The 20,300-nt window shown below is 37.9% G+C and overlaps 1 protein-coding gene across 1 annotated transcript in view; it reads right to left on the bottom strand.

Annotated features, from left to right (window-relative positions):
* SEL1L2 (SEL1L2 adaptor subunit of ERAD E3 ligase) overlaps window positions 1-20,300 on the bottom strand; it is a gene marked incomplete at its 5' end in the record, with an annotated part of 96,718 nt that overhangs the window by 15,140 nt on the left and 61,278 nt on the right. The window contains 7 exon segments of the mRNA XM_043981105.1: window positions 2,434-2,606; window positions 9,428-9,502; window positions 9,610-9,775; window positions 10,994-11,142; window positions 13,113-13,200; window positions 14,588-14,650; window positions 20,011-20,088. Of these exon segments, the coding sequence (XP_043837040.1) occupies window positions 2,434-2,606; window positions 9,428-9,502; window positions 9,610-9,775; window positions 10,994-11,142; window positions 13,113-13,200; window positions 14,588-14,650; window positions 20,011-20,088 (792 nt within the window).

Raw genomic sequence — 20,300 nt, 5'->3', positions numbered from 1 at the left:
ACAATGTGTTCTGTGAAACCTTCTTTGGTTGATCAAACGTGAAGTGATTTCTCTCTTCTCTATTATGTTTATTATTTAAAGCCATCATTTGACAAAATAAGTGCTGCATTATACTGTTCATTTTCTTTTTTCTTTTTTTTCCCCCATGGGGCAATGAGGGTTAAGTGACTTGCCCAGAGTCACACAGCTAGTAAGTGTCAAGTGTCTGAATTCAGATTTGAACTCAGGTCCTCCTGAATCCAGGGCCAGTGCTCTATCCACTGCACCACCTAGCTACCCCCTCATTTTCTTTTTGTATGTGTGTTAACCCCCTTCCCATCTCCAATTAAATTATTAATTTAATTTATTATATATTATTAATTTATTAATATATTATTAATTTATTTATTATTAATTATTAATTTATATTATATATTATTAATTTATTAATATATTATTAATTTATTATAGGGAGCAAACACTATGTGGTGTATTTCTTTGTGTCTTCCTTAGTTCCTTGCTCATAAACACTGATTTTCCCCCCACCCCTCTATATCCAGTTGGAACCCTTTTTAATCTTGTTTTTATTACCTGAACCTAGGGCTGAGATGAAAGATGGCTATAGAAAGCATAGTATAGCTAACCAACCAAGAACATAATCAAGATTTGACTATAGGTTGATACAATAACAGCTATAACAATGAGTTTATCAGGGGAATTTTGGTATTTGAGTTTGTTCCCCCCTCCCCTGCCCTCAGTCTTTTTGATGAAATTAAGAGTTCTAGATCCCAGTAGCCTATTTCAGTTTTAAAGGATATTCCTTTTTAAGGATTAATTTGCATTTTGTAAGGGTTTTGGTTTCTAAGTTTGGTTAAACACTGTTAAACACAATATACTTGTCTTTGTGTATTACTATGATGCCTTCTGTCCGTTGTCTGCCTCTTCACTGATGAAGAAAAAGAAAGACAAAAACAAAACCAGTTTTTAACAAGGGAACTAAGTTTAGTCAAGATAGTTGAATCAAGATAACCAGCTGATAGGAGCACTTCTAGCAGAGTTTAGCAAGTGGGAGGAAAAGGAATTTCATTCTCCCCTGCCCAATCCATTGGCAGTGGTGTCTCACAGCAGAAGCACACAATCCATTGGAGACGTGTTTTCGAGCAGCTTAAGAGGAGAATTCAAGGACGTTATTTCCTGAACTTAGGCTCCTATGTAGAGGGAAGTTCACAAAGGAAGAGAGCTGACATCCAGAGAGGAGATTCAAGAGTCTAAAGGAGCAGGAATCACTTTGCCATAAGGAGTTATGTATGTTTTTTCTGAAAGAATCTAGCAATCTCTTGCCAAGGATTTCAGCTTAGCCAGAAGTTGGATGCTATGAATATTATAGACCTAAGCTTCTTAAACGGTGGGTAGTGACCCTATATGCAGTTGCGTATCTGAATGTAGGTGTCACGGAAAAATTTGGCAACAGTAAAAGGTTATGTATACCTATTTTATATACCTATATACCCCGGGTAGCGTAAAAATTTCTCTGGTGAAAAGGGGTTGCAAATGGAAAAAGTTTAAGAAGTCCTGCACAGGGGCAGCTAGGTGGCGCAGTGGATAGAGCATCGGCCCTGGAGTCAGGAGTACCTGAGTTCAAATCCAGCCTCAGATACTTAACACTTACTAGCTGTGTGACCCTGGGCAAGTCACTTAACCCCAATTGCCTCACTTAAAAAAAACAACAAAACAAAAAAATATATAAAAAAAATAAAGATAATCTTAAAAAAAAAAAAGTCCTGCATAACCAGTAGAGCAGTGTGACCTACAGTGATCAGGCCCAGTGGACCAGTCGCAGGAATAAGTCTAGTGGAGAGCAGGCCTAGGGAGTCATGATTTCTAGCCCATGGAATCCTATGCTGGAGACACCATAAGAAGATATTAGTAGTGTTATGCATCAGATGTGTGAACTGCCCATTTACATTGGTTCTTCACATGAGGGAATTTTAAGCATAATCTCTGTAATTGCTCACCCTCACCACTGGCAGTATATATGTTGTGGGACAGTTTCCCCAAGTTTTTTTTTGGCAGGGGAGTGGGCATGTTCTATTATATGGTATTCCAGAAAATGCTTTTATATTTTGGCTGTCAAAAGATAAATATATTGGTGGAGACTCAGGAATCTAAAACCCATGGTAGCTATCCTCTGTGGAATGTGATGCCCTAAGTATGCTAAAACATTTTATGTGTTTTATATTTTTATATATTTTATATCATTCTTATGTTTTATATATTGCCCCTTAATTTATATAAAACTAACATTTTATATTCTTCACATAATACTTACATATATTATACATATATAATAAAGTATATATTTAAACTTTATATAATACTAACATTTTATATTCTTTATTTCTCCTTTCCCACATTACATCATCTAGATATCATTATTCCTACACCAGCAGTTACCTTTGAAATCCCTAAACCATGCTCATACATGTATGCCAGATTGAACATGGCCTGAGCACTGTGGTATTTGTCCACTGCAATGCTGTAATGAGTCACCGCTGTGTGATAATCTTTCTTTGTCCCATAGCCATAGTAGTGGTAATCTCCAATTTTAATTCTAGCAAATGCGTTGCCTGTTAGAAATATTAAAAAGCAGGGAGAAATCATGACAATCAAAATCATTCTATTAATTTGTACCTATCTCCTAATTACTTGACTTAATGATCTTGCTTTAGTCTCTTAACTATAACTCTTTTAAAAAATCAATCATAACATTGATATGAGATGTATATTGGGGAATAAGAAATATAGTGGACCATAATCATATCCAAAGTGATCTTCTGCCTTTTATCGAAAGGCAGAAATTATGATGTAGCATAAATGTAGATTGCAGCTATTAAACTTCATGCTGAAGGCTAATGCTACCTTGTAACTCATCCTGATTGTGTTTACCTCAGACTCTTCCAGATGTCTAGGGGAACACTAAACCTTCTCTTGACCATTTGAGAATTCTAAAATCAAAAGATTTATTAGAGAATATTATATATATGTAGATATACACACATGTATATGCACATATGTGTATACACATACGCACATATATACATACATACATAAACACACTATACACACATAATATGTAGAGAGACAGAAAGAGAGGGACAGAGAGAGAGACAGAGAGAGATTATCTTGCTGGCATTATGCTAAGTGCTTTATAATGATCTCATTTGGTCCTCATAACAATCCTGCCAGGTAATTATCCCCATTTTACCAATGAGGAAACTGAGGTAAACAGAGGTTAAGTGACTTTCCCAGGATCACACAGCTAGTACATGCCTGAGGCCCAATTTGAACTGGGGTGTTCCTTACTCTAGGCCTGGTACTCTATCTATTGTGCCATTTAACTGCCATAGACACGGACAAGAGTTGCTCAGGATGGGTACATATGCACTGGTTGTGATGAGCATCTTTAGAGGAAGTACCCATCACATATAGAAGGAAGATGAGGAAGAGAATGAACAGGATAACAAGGAGATTTCTTTCTATTATTGTGGAATGGATTTGAATTTAACCTATTTGGTAAGTCCCTCCTGTGTATGTCTTAAAGACTGAAAGGTCTTTCTTTCTCCTTTTCTTCCCCCTCAGCATGGCTATTGCCATACTATTATCCTAACACTTTGATCCCCTGGTGCCATATTCATTGATGAGATCTAGGCTTACATAATTAGAAAAAGTTCGGATCTTTAAATGTCAAATTAAAAAAATGCTGACCTCAGGATTGCAAGTGAAAGGGAATAGGCGGGAATAATTTGAGGGAGAAATGGGTATTAAATAAGAGAAGAAAAAAGATTAAATAACTTTCAGCCTTTTTGTTGATTTACTAATCTTCTAAAGACTCCCTTTGAGGATTTAGAACCAACTCTTCACAGTTTAGGGTTTTTTGTATTTGTTTTTTTGTTTTGTTTTTATATATAGATATCCTCTCACCTATTCTTTACAGCTAGGTTGTACAGTTGAATAGAGTGCTGGGCTTGGAGTCTGGAAGACCTAAGTTCAAATTTAACCCTATTAGCTTATGTGACCCTGGGCAAGTCACTCAACTTCTCTTTGACTTGGTTTCCTCTACTATAAAATGGAAATCTAGTAATAGCACTTATCTAGTAGAGTTGTGGTGAGAATCAAATGAAACACTGTTCGTAAAGCTCACAGTAGGTATTTGATAAATTCTTATCCCCTTCCCCCTACTCTTCTTTGAGTGAATTTAAGAATATTACATGTCAGGGCAGCTAGGTGGCACAGTAGATAAAGCCCCAGCCCTGGATTCAGGAGGACCTTAGTTCAAATCTGGCCTCAGACACTTGACACTTACTAGCTGTGTGACCTTGGGCAAGTCACTCAACCCTCATTGCCCCTCGGGGAGGAGAGAAAAGAAAAAAAGAAAAGGAAAAAAAGAGTATTACATGTGGGAGAAATAATGGGAAATAGACTGATCTGTAAATCTCAGAATAATGATAGAATTGAAATGTCATTTAAAATTTTTCTGTTTTTTAATATTATTTGGCAGAAATACATTGCTAAAATAACAATTCCCAACTTAAAGAAATAAAGTATTACAAGCCAATCTTTTGCACTAACTGTAATTGTTTGTTGTGGGTGGAATTAACCTTGGCCATCTGACTCACCCATGGCCAGTCCTTCTAACAGAGAATGCCTTTCTAATATGTCAGACTGGGTAATCCACCCATTTAGTATGAGTCAAGGTATGTCTGAAATCTCTCATTCAAAAATTTTCCCCTAGTATCTTGCAAAGTCTAAAGTTTTGTCTGAAATTACACCATCACAAAACTTTTGGGTGTTTCTGTCTTTACAAATTTAATTTAATGTAATTTAAGAATCCCCAATTAAAATACAAATACCTTTGGGGGGGTAATGGTTTTCAGCTAACGTTTTAATGGTGACAAACTTCTCAGATTCTTTAAGTGAAAACTAACAGAGGAAGGCCCTGTGGGAATGAGGGACAGGGTTAGGAAGATGTGAGACAGGAGGTGACAGAGTGCTAAAGGGAAACTATTTCATATTTCTGCTTAGTTTCAGAGATAGAGAGAGGCTTTATAATTATGGGAGGTGGGGAGAAGGAGGAAGAGGTCACCCTATTCTCTGTCACAGGGGAAATTGGTAGTGTTAGGGGTCCTTAGGTATTCCTCTTTAAAGAATTACACCCTCTCGCACACAAATACAATTAGAATAAAATAATCTTTTATTTAGGTACTAGAAAAAGGAACCAAGATAGACTCTTGAGGGGAGAAAATGGTTTAGAGACATGATTCTCTGAAACGCATTTCTCTCAGAACAGAAGAAAGGCAAAAGTTTTTATAGATGGTAGATCGGGTGACCAGATGGGGTGACCACCTGACAATGGAAAAGTTCCCTTTGGGGGTGGGGAAAACTTGAATGAGGGGTGGAGTTCCCGACTTCTGGAGTTATCTCTATCCCTTGGCCCAATCAGGCATCAGCCACACCTAATGGGCTTATCATAGTCCCAAATTCCTTGATATGTCCCAACCCCATAACACCTCTAAATAAATTTAGTCAGACTCATTATACAAGTGGAAAGCAGGTTCATGACACAGAAACTTTTCCTAGGATTCTGTTTCAGCCTAAAGAAATAAGAATTCACTACTAGAAGGAGAATGTAGTATTAGGGACAGGTTCTCAGGAGCACTGCCCTAAGGATGTCAGGGCAGTTGATCTATGAGGATAGAAATAAGGTGGGCTGGTGGCTAGTGACTCTAAGGATACCACCAGCCTCCTTCTCACTGGAGCTGACTGCAGGCACCGGGAATCATGGTGTATTCAAGTGGGAGGACTTGCATTAAAATCCTGGCTATGCTACTTATTGCGAAGCCTGGGGGGAAAGGTATGTTATGTCTCTAGAAGTTGTTTCTTTCCTCATCTATAAAATGAGAGGTCTGAAAGAGATGAACTCTAAAAATCCTTTCCACTTTTAATTTTTAAATCTCTAAGAGCAGAGAGAGATAGAACTTCTGGTCTGGTATTTATAAGGCTGACCCATTCTGTTGCTATGACAGACATGACTTCCCTTAGAAAGAGGGTGAGATAAAAAGATGGGAAACTTCTCTGAGGCAGAATAGGGCAGCTTTGTAGAAGGGACTTGTGGTGTCTGTAATTGGGTGATTTTCCCTCTATGTCTCTGTTTCCTTGTGTTTTATATGTCTCTAGGGAAGGTTTATGTATTGGGCCGTGCTGAGAGCTTTCTGAGGTCTTGGGTACAGAGTTCACACTATTTGTAAAATGGGAATAATAATATCTGACTACTTCACAGGACTGTTGTAAGGATTAAAACAAGGGAATGTTATAAAATACTATAACCCTAAAGCATTATATAAATGTCCCCATGATGATTATACTTTTATTGTTGTTGAATTTATGCCACAAGGTCAATGACATTTCTGTTGGCACATTCTGAGCCCCCTTTCCTAGTCTTTTCAGACACCCTTGGGCCAGAATCAATCCTGATTCACTGACACAGTGAAAGATGTTGACTGGACAAAAGGAAAGGGGATTTTTCCAGCACAGTCCATGGCCTAAGGGTGGTAGACTGCCCTTATATGATTCTGTACCTTTTTAACATAAAAGGGTCAGGGTAGGCAGTGGATTTGTTTCTTTCTCTTTTATGTCTTTCTAATGCAGGGGCCTGAGGACATTTGGTAAAGTCTTGGGATAATGTTGGAATAAGCCTCTTCCCTTCTTGTAGCTGACCAAAGAAGCATCATCAATTAATTACTAATTGGAAAAGTTTAATCATTAGATTTTTTTATACAGTTGGAGCCCTAGCTTCAGACCAACTCTTAGTCGGTCCCTATTATCTTTAGTCACCTGTCCATTACACTTAGGAGACAATATTTCCCAAGATTCTTTACACAATTAAAGTTATAGCTTCTGACTGACCTTTAGTCAGTCCCCATTATCTTTAGCCACCTGCCCATTATATTTAGGAGACATTAATGTTTCTCAGGATTCTCAGCTCTCAGCTTTCCTTCTTCTTAATCTTTTCTTTTATGATACTTCCTTGTTGGGAATAATTGGTTTTGTGGCAATTGAACTGATTGATGAGGCCGACTGATTTCTATGTTGTTTCCGGAACTGAGTGTACTGCATTTTGTGAAACAGTCTTTTCTTTTTAAGGAAATGCCCCCAAACCGAAGCCACCCTGATGGCTTGATGCAGTATTACTATCTCAGCTGGCTCTGAGAAGGGACCAAGGTGTCCTTTTCTAGTCCTTGTATTAAGATGGGTTTAGATAATTTTTTTTAAAAAAGCATGTTCACTTCCTATGAAAGGGAGTGATTTGGCCCTAGCATGAAGTATTTTTAAGAGACCTCATTGGAAATAAAATTGCTCTCTTACTGCGACAGAGCTTCACAAATGTGAATGACAGAAGTGACAGGCAGGCAGCATCACCCTGCTTTAATAATATACTTCTATGGAAATAATAGAAGTTCCTCACTGAAAACTGGGGTGGAGGAGGAGAATGGTGTCAATGGAGCTTACCACCCAGTATCATTACATAAAGGGAATACTCTGGCTCATCTCTATGTCTTAGGTTCTTTTAAAAAAAAAAATAATGAATGATACAGTGGAAAGAGCACTGAGCTGGGATTCAGATGGCTTAGGTCTTAGTATTCATCTCTGAATCCCAGTTTCCTAATTTGTAAAATGGGAATAATAAGACCTGCCCTTTGTACCTGGGACTTTGTGAGAGTTAAATAGGGAAATTTCTATAAAAACACCATAACCTAAAGCGCTATATAAATGTCTCCTAATATTTATACAGCTAATATTTATATAGCACATCTACCTGCAGAGAAAGAACTGATGGAATCTGAATGCAGATCAAAGCGTGCTATTTAAAAAAAATTTCTTTATTTTTCTGTCTTTTTTTTTGCAACATGGCTAATATAGAAATGTGTTTTGCATGACTGAACATGTATAATCTATATCAAATTACTTACCTTCTCAAGGAGAAGGGAAGGAAGGGAAAGGGGGAGAGAATTTTGAAACTCAAAATTTAAAAAAACAAACGTTAAAATTGTTTTTATATGTAATCAGAAAAAAATAGAAAAATTTAAAAATAAAAAAATGTATAGCACTTTAAGGCTTACAAAGAAATATATACACGTATGTATTTGAGGTAGATGCTACTGTTGTCCTAGTTTCATAATAGGGAAAACAGACTGAGAGAGTATCTTATCTAGGATCACATAGCTAGTAAGTGTCTGAGGTAGAATTTAAATTTCTGTCTTCTTAACTCCAAGTCTACTACATCAGCAAAGCTAGCATATATATATATATATATATATATATGTATATATATATATATATATATGCTGCCCCCTCCTGAAACTATTTATTAAGAAATGAAGAGGGGGGCAGCTAGGTGGTGCAGTGGATAGAGCACCAGCCCTGGATTCAGGAGGACCCGAGTTCACATGTGACCTCAGACACTTAACACTTACTAGCTGTGTGACCCTGGGCAAGTCACTTAACCCTCATTGCGGGGGGGCCCCCCCCCATACAAATGAAGAAGATGTTGTTTGAAAACTTCAGTCTTTTGCCATGAGGCCTGTGTGGTAATGGAAAGAACATAGGAGTCAGAACCTCTAGGCTTCACAGTTTTAAACTATGTGACCATGGGCAGGTCATTGAATCTCTCTAAACCTCATTTTCCTAATCTGTGAAATGGGGATGATAATGCATATAACACCCACCTTGTGATGAAGTCAACAAACATATATTAAGTTCCTACTATATGCCAGGCACATAAATACAAACTTTACAAAGCTATATGAATATAATTCACTATAATTCTCATTAAAGAAGTTTTTAGGTATGTGATTCATTTGAATTCAGGTCATGGTTACTCCAGAACCTGCTAAGACTGCTTATTCAACTACAGATGACTGGCTGGTTGGCATGCATATATATAATTATAATATAATAATTTATATAATTATATTTATAACACATATAACCATTATAATATAATAATCTCTCTATATACCACACACATATAGGTACACATATACATGTATGTATATACATATGTTTTATGTGTATATGTGTGTACACATATATACATACATGTGTGTATAAATTTTTTTTTCTCTGCTTTTTAGGCAGTTACTTGGGTGTGGTGGAAATTCAAAAAATACCTCTGGCTTTATTTAAGCTAGGAAATCCTTGTAGCAATGAAGAAAATGATTGCCAGAAACAAAGCTAACCCAACGCTGACCTTAACTTCAGTAGAGCATGACATGTCACCTATTTGATATTCCCCTCCTTTCAGCCTCTATACGCTAAGAAGCCTGGCTGCAGTGCATCAGACTAACGGGAACGGACAGTCGCAAGTTATTTTTAACTTGATGTCCTGTACCTTGAACTGCAGCTCGATGCCACAGAAGAAGTGCCATGGGGTACATCTGGTCCTTCTTAAGAATGGTAGCCTTTTCTGGAAAAAGGAGACATCCCGTTAGTGTGGCTTCCACAGCCCCTGTGGTCAAGCCCTATGTGTATACAGGTGATAAAGGAATTGCAGAGAATTTTAACTTATCTTACGAGATTCCAAAATGAATGCTGAATTGCTTTGAGCTACTTCATACCCCATTTCCGCTAGCAGTGCATACTGAACAAGGGATGAATTTATATCACCGTCCTTATAGGCAAAGTACGCTGTCAGGAATTTCTCGGCCCAGCGGCCCAGTTCACAAACACCCTTGTAAAGCTGTATAAAGAAGATGAGAAATCAAACAGGCTCAGTGAGATCTTATACTGAATTCCAGGAAAATGATGAACATCATCAGTCTTTTAGCCCTTTCTGGTCAGTCATTCAGGAAGTTCAGATTTTCAAAGCACAGTTTATTTAGGAAGAAGAGTTAATGCATTTTGAAAGTACAAAAATATAGCAGTTCATTTTTTAGCTTCGGCAAGGGAGGCTATATTCTCTTTGCTGACTTAAATAAGGGCTATTTGGCGAGAAAAGTGCTTATCGACTTCTATTTAAAACAAATGGTCTTCCTGGACAATGCTGCTGCAGGAAAGGAGTCTTAAGATCTTGGATGCTATGGAAAGAAGAGGATAAAGGGAAGCCAGTGCCTCTGGGGTAGAGGTAATATGACTGCTAGGACAGCTTTTGATGGGAGGTCAACTTCAACTTAGCTGAATAGCCCTTATGTAACCAAAAGAGGCTATCCATACATAATTCATTAGGAAATTGGCAAAGTAACAAATCTAAAGATAGATTATTAGCTGGCAGCTTTTGAACTAAGTTTCAGAGGGGCCAGATGCAACATTGGAAGTATTTATAGTGGTACAGAGGAAGTATTTGATAAATCAATGAAGGAAAATGAAATACTTAGTGGGCTTTTGAAAAATACATCCCTGACTGAGGTTTAAAGAAATCAGTCCCTAAGTTGTCATCCAACCAACCACCTAAGGACCCCTGAACTCTGGGAAGGAAGGGCTCCTGTGTGTGTGTGTGTGTGTGTGTGTGTGTGTGTGTGTGCGCGTGCAGACACACACACACACGCACGCACACACATGCACGCACGCACACCTCATACTCTTTCAAGCAGTAACTCCTCTCTCAAATGGAAGTACCCAATGGCCTGGATGACTTGATGGAAGGCTGATTGGAAGTTCCCTCGTTGAATTCAAAAGGAGAGCTCCAAACTTGATGAACATCACAAGGATTCAATGGAAGGTTGCAAACTTGATGAAAAACCCAAATTCCAGATAGGAGAAATGAGATTGGACTGTCATCCTCCCATTCCCCATCTAAATTCTATCAATGTTTTCCTCTTTGGGCAAACACCAGCATCCACATTATAAAAGAAGAGCAAAGGAGACAATAGCTATGAAATTGAAAGTACCCATAGCTCAAGAGAGATACAGTCTCTTCACTATGATAAATGACTAGTACTTTTAAAAGCTCATTATTTACCTCAACTGCGGTTCTGCATGATCTCAGCACTCCGGTTCCTGTAGCATACATTTCAGCCAAATAATAAATGGCAAGGGGTTGTCCACTCTGAGATGCCAAGTAAAAATATTTGAAGGCAAGTTTATAATCCTTCCACACTCCAGAGCCAGCTGAAAATTAAAATTGATTTGAGCTCCACCTTTTTCTGTTTTCCGTTACAGACTAGTAATATAAAATGCCATCGTGGTGGCTGTGGTTTTAAATAGGACTAAAAGAACCCCCTCAAAAGAAAATTGGTTTCCCACATCCCTGACCTCTCTCCGCATTTGAAAAGTGTTGACTATCTTTAGATTCTGAGTCAGAAAAGGGAAAACTGTCCGAGAGATGTTCACAGATTTAAGGAAGGATGATTGAATTATTTTTCTAAGAAAGTTAATTGGCAGTGATTTTTATTAAGGTTATTTTTTTAGAAAATTTAAGAATACTTCTGGCTTCTATGTTTGGAACAGTATGATGGGCTCTGTGTTGGACAGGGGGAACGGAAGAGAATAAGGATTTATTAAACTTTTATTATGTGCCTGGTATTGCTTTTTACAAATATTATCTCACTTTATTATCACAGCAACCCTGAGAAGTAGGTGCTATTATGACACCCTCCTCGTCCCCTCCCATTTTAAAGTTGAGGAAACTGAAGCAGAGGTTAAGTAACTTGCCCTGGGTAACACAGTAATAAATATCTGAAGCTGGATTTGAATTCAGGTCTTCCTGATTCCATGCCCAGTACTCTATCCACAGCACTACCTCTAGCATCTAGAAATGGAGACTAGAAGATCTACCATGAGATAAAAATATCTAGACAAAAGTCAAGCTGTGCATAGCTTTCCAACTCCTTTCCTATTCCTAAAAGACCATCCCAATTCCAGCCTCTTCTTGACTTTGCAGTTGTGTTGTCTGGACTGCCCATTTGTGTGTCTGGCCAGTTAGGGGATAATAACCTGATGTCTACCAACCCTGTGTAGTCAGGAACAATGAAAAGGTCCAGCTTCGGGAAGTCCAACTCAAACCAGACTTATCCATGATCCAAAATATTTTCTAGTAGACTGGAGAGCAAACTAGGGGGATGATTCTGGGACAGCCCAAGAGGTCTTGGAGTGAGCTTGATGACCAAACCACACTAAGGTGCCTTATTCCGTATTGGCAGCATTCCCCCCCAAATCAGTCTGTGAGGGATTCAGGCCATCTGGAGTCACTCCAGACCAAGAACAGTCTTCCCAAGCACACTCTGGGCTACTCAGAACTTGGCTAATATCTTAGGGAGGGAAGGAAATAAGGTAAGAGGATTCACTCAGGTATATTTGAAGCCTTATTGGACCCAACTTGTTAATAACAAGACTAATAGTCTTCAATTTCTCTTTGGGAAGAAGGGAAGCCTGGGTCTAGAACTGTGTCTAGAGTAAACTAGAAGCAAGGAGTGGTTATCACAAAAGAGGGAACCCCCTCCCCCACTCCTCACCATGACCCCAGACCTAGAGGAATGATGCTTACTGTTTCCCCTGACAGTGTCAAAGGAATTGAAGGGAGAGACTGGAAGCCAGTGGTAAAGAGATTTCTTTCTGTGAGGTCCTACTCTGCTTAGAGGACAACCTGGTAGTGGGACCCAGACAGGGGTGAACTATAGCTAGAAAAGAGGTGACTGCTACAGGTTTTCTGTGGTAGCTTCTTTCCCCCTATGCTTGTCACCGGCAAAACTCTGTGGATGGTAAACTGTTGTTCTAGCTACCAAGCAATAGAAAATGTAGTTGGAAGTCAAGTCAGCATGATTCTTCCCCATAAAAGTTCAGGATCCCAATTTTGCCACCATTTCCCTTAGGAAGGTCTATTACTAGCACCTTTGGAAGCTCAAAGAGGGAAAAGGAGGATATAAATTTAATTTTTTTTAGTTGTGCCTGAAGGCTATTCATTTTTAAAAGGTTAGGAATGAGCAATCTTTCACCACTGAGTGATCTAGACCATCCAATTGTGTGCAGATCAGTTAAGGGAAAGCCTCCCATTTGCCAACCCTTTATTTCTTTTTCACAAGGGAAGAAATGAATAATGTATTTATTATTCTGAACAAAGCAGCAGTATTTATAGCACTTACAGTAATACATGAATCCTAACTGAAACTGTGCATTTGGCCAACCTTTCTCTGCAGCTTTCTGAAAAAATTTAAGAGCTTCAGCGTAATTCTGAAAGATAATTACACTCTGTTACTCAAAGGTAAATGTGGAACACCATGGTAACAATTATCTTCTGTATTTTTTGAAGGGCTGAGCAAAACTCTCTAAGTCTTTCTAAAAAAAAGTAAATAATGTCAGAATAACTATGAACTTCCCTGACCTCGTTACTCTATATGTCATAAAGTTATGACTATTTTCAATATGTCAGTCAACTAGCACTTATTAACTGCCTTCTATGGGTTAGCAACTATCTCTACATTCAATAAAATTCAACTCAATTCAACAAGTATTTATTAAGTACCTGCTATGTTCATGGCACTAAGCAAGGTTCTGGGGATGTAAAGTGTCAAGTCCTGAAATAAATTGAACTCATAAGTAGAGGAGTAAGGTATCTTTAACCAAGATAACAGGGTGGCAAACCTGCCACTCTGGGGGAAGTCCCACCAGGAGACCTCTAGGAGAGGTCCTTATGCTTTCAGGAGAAAAGGGGGTGGGAGAGTTACATTAGGTAGCAAGGCCTGATCATGAGATGCCAGCTGTCTTCGGAAATCCAGGCAAGGAAAGCCACTTTATTCAGGCTATTTTGCCCTTGGTGACAAGAATCCCAACAGTAGGGGCTATAAGGACATCAGGAGCTACTTTGGAAGCTAGTCTTGCTCAAACTGGTTTTGTTTACATGGAAAGGTCCCAGGGTGGGGACTTAGGGTGTGACTCAACTCAACCTAATCTATCTTTATTATACACACACACACACACACACACACACACACACACACACACACATATACACACACACACACCCTTTTTAAAAATTTTTTGGTGGGGCAATGAGGGTTATGTGACTTGCCCAGGGTCACACAGCTAGAAAGTGTCAAGTGTCTAAGGCCACATTTGAACTCAGGTCCTCCTGAATCCAGGGCCGGTGCTTTATCCACTGTGCCACCTAGTTGCCCCCTAATATATCTTTAAAATAGGAATTCAAGGGCATTTCTGTAATTCTGACACTACTAGTATCATTAAGAGGGAGTGGCTAGTAATATTACAATGGATATTAACCATTTTTGTCATCATAGTAATCATTTTTCTGTCAAAAGAAAAGGCAAAACAAAAATAATTCCATGCTCTCAATGAGCTTTCACAGAGTAGTCACTTTTGTTGAATAATACTCAGAAGAATGACATTCAACAAGCTAAGATCATAGTTGAGATCTTTGTAAATTATGCTCTTCCCCTCCCCCATTTATGAAAAGATATTTTAGTGATTTTTGTCATCTCATGTTACAAATGGTAAACTCAGCTACTAAAAACCTTGATTTACATGTAAACAGTGAATTATCATCAACTTTACTCTTCCCCATCCCCCAATTATGAAAGGTTAGTGTCATAATTCTACTCACCACAGGAACTCCTTTTCCATGAAAATAAATAAGGCCAAGCCCATGGAGTCCAATTGCATTACCCTAAAACAGTGTATTATGGACATAATTTTTTAAAATCTCAGCAAACCATTGAAAGAATTTACTAAAGGAAATTAGCATAAAGCAATTATGAATAACTAAAATCCAAGCAATATTTGGATTACGAAGAACATGCATTATATCCACTTTTTTTGCATCTCCTTCCTACTTTTAGCTCTTTCATATCTTGATGATTCTCTTTCTGATATTTGAGATTTATATATCATTTTAAGGTTTGCAAAGTGGTTTATAGACATTTTCTCATTAGATCCCCCTTGTATTTTCATCCGTGGGGAGACAAGAAAAGAGGAGGTGAAATTCATATTTTTCCATTCTAGTATATATATTAGTATTGCTGCCCAAATGGACAGCTAAGTGTCACAGTGGATAGAGTGCCAGTCCTGGAGTTAGAAAGACTCATCTTCCTGAGTTTAAATCTGGCCTCAGACACCTACTAGCTGTGTGACCATGGGCAAGTTACTTAACCTGGTTGGTCTCAGTTTCCCCATCTGTGAAATGAATTGGAAAAGGAAATAGCAAACCACTCCATTATTTTTACCAAGAAAACCCCCTATTGGTTCATTAAGAATTGAATGAAACTGAAACAACAAATGGATAGGGGAAAGGGAGTTGACTTTAGTTTCTTAAAGTTTGCAAATATATTTTGAGATATTCTAAACCTTCAGTTTCATTGGTGTGAGAAAATTTCTATCAATGAAGATCAATAACTCATATGGAACTTAGAATCTTAGGGAGTTTTCAGGGGGCAATGAGAGTTTAAGTGACTTGCCTATAGTTACACAGCTATTATGTATAGGAGGTGAGTCTTGGATCCAGGTCTTCTTGGTTCTGAGATTACTGTTGATCCCCTATGCCATATTGTCATGTCAAGTCAACAAACATGTATTAAATTATTTATTAAGCACCTACTATAAGCCAGGCACTGTGTGCTAAGTCCTAGGGGTACAAAAAGGGCTAAAAACAGTACCTGTTCTTTCTTTTTTATTTTAATAAACATTTTTATTTAAAGTGTTGAGTTCCAAATTCTATCCCTCCTTTCCTCTTTCCCCTCCCCTCTCCCTGAGGCAGTAAGCAATCAGATATAGATTATACAAGTGCAATTCCTGATTTCATAGTCTAATGGGAAGACATGTAAACGATTGTGTGCAAACAATATATGTAGGATAAATTGGAGCTAATCTTAGAGGGAAGGTTCTAGCATTAAGGGGTTTGGGGAAAGTATTCTTGTAGAAGGTGGGATTTTAGTTGGGACCTGAAGGAAGGTAGGAGGGAGAGAATTCTAGTTATAGGAAGCAGCTGGAGAAAAATGCATTGAGTTGGGAGATGGAATGTCTTGTGCAAGGAAGAGCAAATATCACTGGGTGGTGTCTGTGGAGGGGAAGTGTAAGAAGATTGTAAAAGTGGAAAGGGGCTATGTTAGGTTGTGTCTTTATTTATGGATTTCAAGTGTTCATACCTTGTCCTTGCCTTACCACCACAGATAAGCAAAAGATAGTATTTCTTTATTATCACTTATATGTAAATATATATTTTCCAAGATCAATTTATTAAATTAATATCACACATTTTTTATGTCATATCTCTAGAATCTCTGAAATGCCTAGTACCACAGAGTCAAACCTGATGGTACTAAAGAAATCAAGCTTAAGCTTATAAATAATGAATCTTAAAAGTTACATTGCCCACACAACCCTGCTGAAAATCTCAAATTATTTTATTTGTAGTTCCTACTGTCTATTTCACCTTCTGTGACAATTCACCCTGATGGAAAGGACCTCCTATTGATTAAGTGGAAGTCCATGATTATCTCCTTTGGGTTTAGTCATCAAAACTGTTGGTTCATTTTTCTTCAAGGTACAAGTTAGCATCTACTCTCCAGTGGTATATAGGCTGGTAAGGTGGCACCACAACAGTCTATATGGTATGTGCATTTAAAATGAATTTGCTGTGGCTACCCTTATAATCATCATGAAAAAAATAATGCAAGTGGGTTATAAAACCATTATGCTTTAAAAAAAACTTAAATGAAAGCTTTAGCTTATATATATATATATATATATATATACACACACACACATCAGGAGAATAGGTTGTTCTAAGAGTTAAAAGGACATTCCATCTATACTTATAAGGATCAGGGAATATGATTTTCCTTCTCTTCCCAAAGCATCCTGTCCAATTTAGCCTGAGAGTGATGAAGCCCAGTGGGAGTTAGCTGCAACAAAGCCTATGCACCTATGTTTGCCTTAAAGTGATTACACTAAAGCCTATGATGGTGTGGCTCACAACAAAATGTGGCAAGTCTTTAAAGAGATGGGGGTACTAGATTATCATACCTCCTGAGGAACCTGTATTAAGATCAAGAAGCAATGATTAAAAATCTCTTTGGGATACAAAATCACACATGGAACAATTGATTGGTTTAAGGTTGGGAAAGAAGTATGTTAAGACTGTATATTGTCACCTTTTTTATTTAACTTATATGTAAAGTACATCATGCAAAATACTGGGCTTGATGAATCAAAAGCTGGAATTAAGGTTGTCAGATATGCAGACAATACCACTCTGATGGCAGAAAGTGAAGAATTAAGAAGCCTCTTGATAAGGGTCAAAGAGGAAAGTGTTAAAGCTGGCTTGAAGCTTAACATAAAAAAAGAAAAAAACCAAAAACAAAGATGTTGGGAATTGGTCCCCTCACCTTTTGGCAAGTAAAGGGAGAAGAAATAGAAGCAGTGTCAGATTTTGTATTCTTGGGCTCAAAGATCACTGCAGACAGAGACTGCAACCATGAAATTAAGACTCTTACTTTTTAGAAGGAAAGCTATGGCCAATCTGGATAGCATACTAAAAAAAACAGAGACCTTTCCTGACAAAGGTCCATATAGTCAAAGTTATGGTTTTTCCAATTGCAATGCATGGCTGTGACAGTTGGATTGTAAGGCAAACCAAGTCCTGCGGAATCAACACTTTCAAAGTGTATTGCTGGAGAAGACTTTTGAGGGTCCCTTGGACAGCAAGGAGATTGAATGAGTCAATTCTTCAATTAATTCAGGATATTCTTTGGAAGGGTAAATGCTGAAACTGAAGCTTAAATATTTTGGACACATAATGAGAAGACAGGAGTCATTGGAAAAGACCCTGATATTGGGAAAGATTGAAGGCAAAAGAAAAAGAGGATGGAAGAGGATGAGATGGATAGTGTCAAGTAAGCAATGAACATGACCTTGGACTTACTTTAGGAATTAGTGGAGGATAAAAGGGCCTGGTGTGCTTTAGTCCATGAAGTCACAAAGAGTCAAACATGACTAAATTAACAACAGCAAATTACTTTGGGCTTGATTTTATTCTTAAAAGCTTGTAATCCCTCAAAGGTTGAATTTCACTGTAGATTTTTATTCCTCAATATTTTATCTCTCGATCCTTTAAATTCTACTCTCCCAAAATTTTCTTCAGATATGGATTAGGCTTTACTAGTTGTGTGACTCTGGGCAAGTCACTTAACCCTGTTTTCCTCAGTTTCCTCATCTGTAAAATGAGCTGTAGAAGGAAATGGCAAACCCCTCCAGTATCTTTGCCAAGAAAACCCCAAATGGGGTCATGAAAAGTTAGACACACCTTAAAAAACCTTAAAAAACCAGAGCAACTTCAGAATTTTGGATATTAGTAATGTTGTATTTATGATCAAAGAAACTCAAGATATCAATCTATATTCACCCATTTTCACTAAAACAAGGCAGTAGAAGATATCTAAGATAATTTTTCTATCCCCTACTGTGCCTAGCACAGTATGGATGGATTCACATATGTCTATTATTGTAATTAATTCTACCTGACTGGGACTTCCTTCTTAGTCCCAGAAAACTATGGAGATTTCCAACAGATAAATGGAGGAATGTCCATTCCCATGATTTTTAACATCTCTTAGAACTAGCCCCATGGAGCCTTCCAGGGAAGCCTAGTTTGGAAAGATGAACCTATTTCTTCCTTGTCTTTTCTGTAATTCACCATGAAATGGTTCTCTATGTGTGTCCATTTTAATGCAGTTATATCGGCTGTTTGGTCAGAACCCCACCTTCTTCTTTCCATTTCCTTATTCTGGTATGGTAAAACAGAGGCCCATTCTTCTGTATAGATAGGTATAGGGAAAAAGTCAGATTTTTTTTGCCTGTCCCATTACTGATGAGGATGATATAGTGGAAAAAACCCCCACAGGATTTGGAGTCCAGTGACCTAGGTTTAAATTTTAGAAGCTACTTACTACATCTGTGAAATTGGGCAAGTATTTTGCCCTCTTTGAAATTGATTTTCCTTATACATAAAATTAAGGGTTGGGCTAGAGTACCTTTAAGTTTCCTTCTAGGTTTTGATACTTTGATTGAAGGTGCACCTTGGACTTTTATCATCTACTTTTATTAGTAATAAAGCAAGAGTTCTTTTTCTCCCCTCAATAATCATTCACTTTCACATTACATTTTAAGATTTACTAAATATTTTCCTCTAGGCTTTAATGCTAACTATGATGCTTGAAGCGGGAAGGGAAAGGGACAGGGAATAAGCATTTATGTAGTGCCTACTATGTGCCAGGCACTGTGCTAATAAGCACTTTACAAATATTATTTCATTTGATCCTCACAACCACACTGGAAGGTAGGTACTTTTTTTTTTTTGGCTAGGCAATTTGTCTAGGAAGTCCAGCCTCAGTGTTCCTTATTTAAAATGGGGATAAGAATGCTTATACCACCTACTTCCCAGGGGTGTTGTTGTTGAGTCATTTCAGTCCTGTCTGACTCTGTGACCCCATTTGGGGTTTTCTTGGCAAAGATGCTAGAGTGATTTTCCATTTTTCTCTCCAGCTCATTTTACTGATGAAGAACTGAGGCAAACGGTTAAGTCACACAGCCAGCAAGTATCTGAGACTGGATTTGAACACTGGTCTTCTTGACTCTATCCATTGCAACTCCTAGCTGCCCCAGGAGTGTTGAGAGGAAAGCATTTTAAAGCCCTAAAACATTACAAAAAATTGTTTTTGGTCTGCATCTGTGATTTTATCTGTGGAGGAAACTCCTGGGAAGTAAGCTTCCTTTTCCAAAGTAGATCAGCACCATAGTGTGGTGTGCCCCAGAACCTTGAAGAGTTATAAAGTGATGTCTTAGGTAGTTACAATCATTAGAGGGGTAAGAATAGCTTTCACCAACATTAATATTGTCAGTACTATCTTACTCACCATGTTTACAAAACTCATCCATTGTCAATAAATTGCCTGGGGTTTTGGCTCACCTCCACTGTTAGTTCATCATTTACAAAAATTGCACATTTTCTTGGTGATATGTTGAATTACATACCTTATTGGCAGCCATGGAAAAGTATTTAAAGGCAGTGACATTATTTTGTGGTACTGCAGGATTACCTTCCAAATACATCTAGGAAAAATGGAGAATAGTATAAAGGAGGAGACTACTGAATCTGGAGTGGATGTTTGTGATTGATCTCACCTGATAGTGGAGGAATGAATTGGAAAACTTGTACATTGCTTACAGAATTATACAATTTCACATGTGGGAGGGATCTTAGGGATTATCTAGTCCAATCTGTATTTAATAGTAGCTATAATAACATAGCTAGCATTTATAAA

The sequence above is a fragment of the Dromiciops gliroides genome, chromosome 2 (assembly GCF_019393635.1).
Source record: "Dromiciops gliroides isolate mDroGli1 chromosome 2, mDroGli1.pri, whole genome shotgun sequence".
In the NCBI taxonomy this organism is placed as follows: Eukaryota; Metazoa; Chordata; class Mammalia; order Microbiotheria; family Microbiotheriidae; genus Dromiciops; species Dromiciops gliroides.
This window is presented reverse-complemented; position numbering and strand designations above follow the sequence as displayed.